Source organism: Perkinsus marinus (genome assembly GCF_000006405.1).
Source record: "Perkinsus marinus ATCC 50983 genomic scaffold scf_1104296937964, whole genome shotgun sequence".
Classification (NCBI taxonomy): Eukaryota; Perkinsozoa; order Perkinsida; family Perkinsidae; genus Perkinsus; species Perkinsus marinus.
The window spans coordinates 1-1175 of record NW_003213627.1 but is presented as its reverse complement, the minus strand read 5'-3'; the positions used below and the strand labels follow the sequence as shown (position 1 = coordinate 1175).

Genomic DNA, 1175 nt, shown 5'->3' with positions numbered 1-1175 from the left:
ACTTGCGAGACCATGATACATATAGTCAACAGAGTAGGGAGGATAATGCATCAGCAACTAGGAAGTGCATTGAGGCAAGGGAAGCAGTAACTACTCGCTACAACCATGATGCATACGCTCTCAGTCGGCTCTCACTTTGCTGGAGTATGGAGGTATGCCGCAGTGTGCGTCTACCGCTGACCTTGAGTATCTGAGAGGGGTCATGAAGCGTCGATGGATAGACCAGAATACCCCCTTGAGCGATCGTGCTGAGCAGGAGAAGCTCTTGTGGCAGCGAATTGTGAGATACTCGTGCTGCTGCGATTCTCCACGGGGACTATGTAAAGTAAAGTCTCGAGTGAGAGCCTCTCTACAGGTGTCGGTGACGAGAGAGCCTTCGACTGAAGATATCGATATTGATGATATCTGTGAAACCCTCATTACCGAGCTTCATCTCACCAGGAGCGAGGCTCTTCGTACAAAACGCCAGCAGTGGGAGACGGTGGAAAACGAGGAATCGAATATGACTAAGTCATTGGCTAGAGGAGGAGAAGCTACTGATAGTATACTATCGAGGGTGATTACAGGGAGAGCTCATGGTGGTGGTGGGCAGCTGAATAAGGGGTAAATTGCTACGCATCGAGAGGAGGAAGCTCTTCGAGTCTACACGGTTGATTAGGTCGAAATCAGGAGAGGGTAACACTGATGAGGGCAGCATGAGAGGTTGGTAACTAGACTTCCGTAGGGGTGATGTGGGTTGTGTCAGAGTCATCCCTGGACCATTTGCAACCTGAGATGGTGGAGGCGATCGAGGCACTGCGAGTGAGCCCTTCTGAAGCCAACATCATTCGAGATGAGGATATTGCTGGTGAGCTCTTCCGATCAACCGCAGATGATGAGTCTACCACTGGCAGGGTTGAAGTTCGCAAAACAAACAATCACCGAAGTACTGATAATGCCACAAAAGTTCCCGCAGCTTTTCACTTCCCCTTTGACAAGACCACCAAGAGGCATACTTCTCTTTGGACCACCCGGTAGCATGTCTCAGGGCACCGGTAGCCGAATGATCCGTCGAATGGTTCCTATGAATGGTGGGGCTGAGTTGTCACATATAAGGACACCTGACTTGGTTTGAAGTTTTGAAATGATGAAGACACTCGGATAACACTCCCGTATGTTCCTCTATCGCGATTGCA

General features: G+C 49.8%; 1 protein-coding gene across 1 annotated transcript; it reads left to right on the top strand.

Moving 5' to 3' along the window:
* Nucleotides 1-355: 355 nt before the first annotated feature.
* On the top strand, nucleotides 356-1017 carry Pmar_PMAR023963 (hypothetical protein; the record flags this gene model as incomplete). Its single annotated transcript, XM_002782854.1, has 3 exons — nucleotides 356-603; nucleotides 659-702; nucleotides 746-1017. Coding segments are annotated over 3 exons (564 nt in total), but the record flags the coding sequence as incomplete, so codon positions are not given.
* Between the last annotated feature and the right edge of the window lie 158 nt (nucleotides 1018-1175).